The 2,883-nt window shown below is 47.3% G+C and overlaps 1 protein-coding gene across 2 annotated transcripts in view; it reads left to right on the top strand.

The window, feature by feature from the left end:
* Window positions 1-2,883, top strand: part of adamtsl4 (ADAMTS-like 4) — a 49,497-nt gene that overhangs the window by 638 nt on the left and 45,976 nt on the right. Inside the window, exon 1 of one of the 2 annotated variants that reach the window (XM_017425073.3) lies at window positions 2,256-2,538. The exons of the other annotated variant lie outside the window; for it this stretch is intronic. Within the exon in view, the coding sequence (XP_017280562.1) occupies window positions 2,516-2,538 (23 nt within the window). The 5' untranslated portion in view covers window positions 2,256-2,515. Of the gene's footprint in view, window positions 1-2,255; window positions 2,539-2,883 lie in introns of those variants that run through there. 2 annotated transcript variants of the gene reach the window in all.

Here is a 2,883-nt window from a genome sequence, read left to right as displayed (position 1 = left end):
TCATGTGCCAACTTCAATAGATTGACAAAAAAACAGTCCATTTCTGTCCAGCTGCAGATCTTTTTTTATTAAATCAGTTGAGTGGTAATTTTGCGTACATCCTGTGCGAGTCTTTTAAGGATTGTTTATATATATATATATATATATATATATATATATATATATATATAAATGGAGAGATTCCAAGTTTAAATGTAAGGTTTTAAAGTTATCTTTAAGTCCTTTTGGCTCATCAGGGTCCTGAGAACCTTTAAAGCTCTCGGAGACGTTTTCTGTCCCCTGCAGTCCCCCCATTTACTGTTGCTTTATTTTTTTTCCCTTCTTTTGGAAATGGCGCTCGTCTGCGATCTACATAAATCGTAAACAAGTTGCCGTCAAGCATTTTTTTCCCCCCCGTCTGCCTTCAAACCAAAGCTGAGACGATTTCCCAGCCCACAAACTCTCTCTCTCTTTCACACACACACACACATACTGTACGTACACACTTATAACTCCGACTCTGAAGTGGTTTGTCTCTTGGGTGCGCTTATCGGAGCTCCAAATTGTTGGTGCATGTCACCTTTCTGGAGCTTAAACGCGATCAAACGGCAGAGAGAAAACGCAGACATGTTTGTGTCGTTAAAGAAATGTGTTCTCCAGTTGAAGCCAGCAGCTGTAGTCCTTTCATTCACGCTAAATAAAACGGTTTTCCATCTCGAAATGAAGTGTTTGCGTCCAGTGCAGTCGTACAGTTTCGATGTGTACACACACTCGAAACAGGCAGGAAAGGTCACATTAATTATGAGCGATTAATGATTTACTGTTCGGGGTGGAACGGTTATAATAACACACAACTTCAGTTGTTTTTAAAAAAAAAACAAGAATTAGGTGCACAAGTTTGAATTTATGGTTAATTTTCTTTAACCCTCACAGGGTCACAGTTACACTTACATATATACATACATTCACCTGAATCTGGGGCTGTGGATCAGTGGTGAGAGCAGTTGTCCTCCAATGAGGCAGCTGGAGGTTCGATTCCAGCCGTGTGCCACATGTTGAAGTGTCCCCTTCAATATGTGCCCCATCTGTGTATGAAGCCCTGATTAGACTCTGTAGGATGATTTATTCAGATTAGCTTTGTAGAGTGCCGTGTGGACGGGGAAATGAGGGCACAGATTGTGTTGGAAAGCGCTTTGAGTGGCCTGGTTGGTTGGAAAGCCGCTGTATAAGTACAGTCCATTTATATTTAACTAACGTCTAACTTCAGCAGCCATCACCTTTTAGCTCCTCGGTGCTCAGGGTTGGCCACACGTGTTTTTGTTTTTGTCTCTATAAAAAGGGTTTGTTTGACAGCATTCGTCGGACGGAGCGATTCCCAGAACAATGGAGGGGAAAGTCCAAGGAGCCGAGAGGAGCTCTCAGAAGGAGAGAAAAAGCGGTCAGGATGTTTTCTTCTGTTTAACCACCTCCGACTGTCGCGCCCGGGATGACTGAGAAAAAGTTTTGGGAACAACCCAAGGAACCACCGAGGCTCGAACCCTGCTTCGCCGTGGACCGAAGAAGGAAGAAGCTCCTGTGGAGAAACGTTCGGCCATGACGACAAGAAGTGACGATGACCAGTGTTTGGAGGAGTCGCTCTGAGGAGCCAGCCGTCAAGCGTGGCGCTGCGGCGCTGGCGCAGGAGGACGCCCTTCAGACTCTTCTACCTCGCCTCAAATCGACAGCGAGGCGGCTGAAACGTGGACAGAATGGTGTGTTTTGTGGACTACGATTAAACCGCCCCGTCCAGGACAAGAAACCAGGGAGCTCTTACCAATTCTGCCCAAACAGAGTGCTCGAACATCCGTCTGGGATTATACCAGAAGCTTGTTGAGGCGGATACAGAAAGGTGCAGCTCGCTAAGGAACATTTAACCAAATATTAGAGGCTATATTTGAATCTAATAGGATATTTGTGCCCATATGATGAGTGTATAAACCTTAAACCTCCAAAAAAAAAAAAAAGGTGATTCTTGTCTCGGAGGAGGAGTGGATCTTTGCTGATCGGTGTGACTGAGCACAATGGGTCTTTATTGTGCTGCAGCAAGAAATCGGCTCAGAGTTTTTATCGCTTAGTCAGGACGCACGGCTTGTGCGTGTCAGAGAGGGTGTGTGTGCCTGTGTGTGTGTGTGTGTGTGTGTGAGCGGAGTTGTGTAATCTGTCCATTTTGCGTCTCCTGTCTCTCCCAGTCAGTTTAGAATAACAAGGACCCACAACAAGTTGTCGAGCGAGCGAGAGCGAGAGAGAGAGAGAGAGAGAGAGAGAGAGAGAGAGAGAGAGAGAGGGGGGAGGGAACCCTTCCCACTCCGCAGAAATCACGGGGAGTGACTGTGACAGGAGAGCAAGGGGGACAGAGAGAAGGAGAACTTCACATGCCTCTCCCGGACTTTTAAACTCGGGACCGTATATCGGAGGAGGAGGAGGAGGAAAGGGGGGAGATCCAGACGTTTTGCGCGCAGGGCTGCTGGATTTAAAAAAAAAAAAACACGCTCGGATCATGCGGCTCGCCTCGGTGTTCAGGTAAGACTCCATCCAGCTGCAGCGGCGCCACATGTGGAGCTGCATCCCTGTCCGAGCGAGCCGGGGGCAGGGTGTTCTTCTTGACTGCGTTGTTGTTGTTTTCCTGGTGAGGTTTTTGTTTTTGTTTTTGGTTTTACGCACGATGGCCTCCCGTTGCGCGCAGCGCTCTGAGTTAGAGGATAGAACTTCACCCACGGGCGTTTTCTTTCTTTCTTTCTTTCTTTTTCTTTTTTCCTCCTTCCTTCAGGGTAAATTTTTGCTTGTGAGCCTCTGCCCCCACCCCTCCTGCCCCCGGTCCCCGCGCCCCTCAGCTTATCCTAAAACGTGCCACTGTAGCGGCCGCGG

The sequence above is a fragment of the Kryptolebias marmoratus genome, linkage group LG16, assembly GCF_001649575.2.
Source record: "Kryptolebias marmoratus isolate JLee-2015 linkage group LG16, ASM164957v2, whole genome shotgun sequence".
Lineage (NCBI taxonomy): Eukaryota > Metazoa > Chordata > Actinopteri > Cyprinodontiformes > Rivulidae > Kryptolebias > Kryptolebias marmoratus.
Note: the sequence above shows the minus strand (reverse complement) of the source record. Positions and strands in the feature narration are given on the sequence as shown.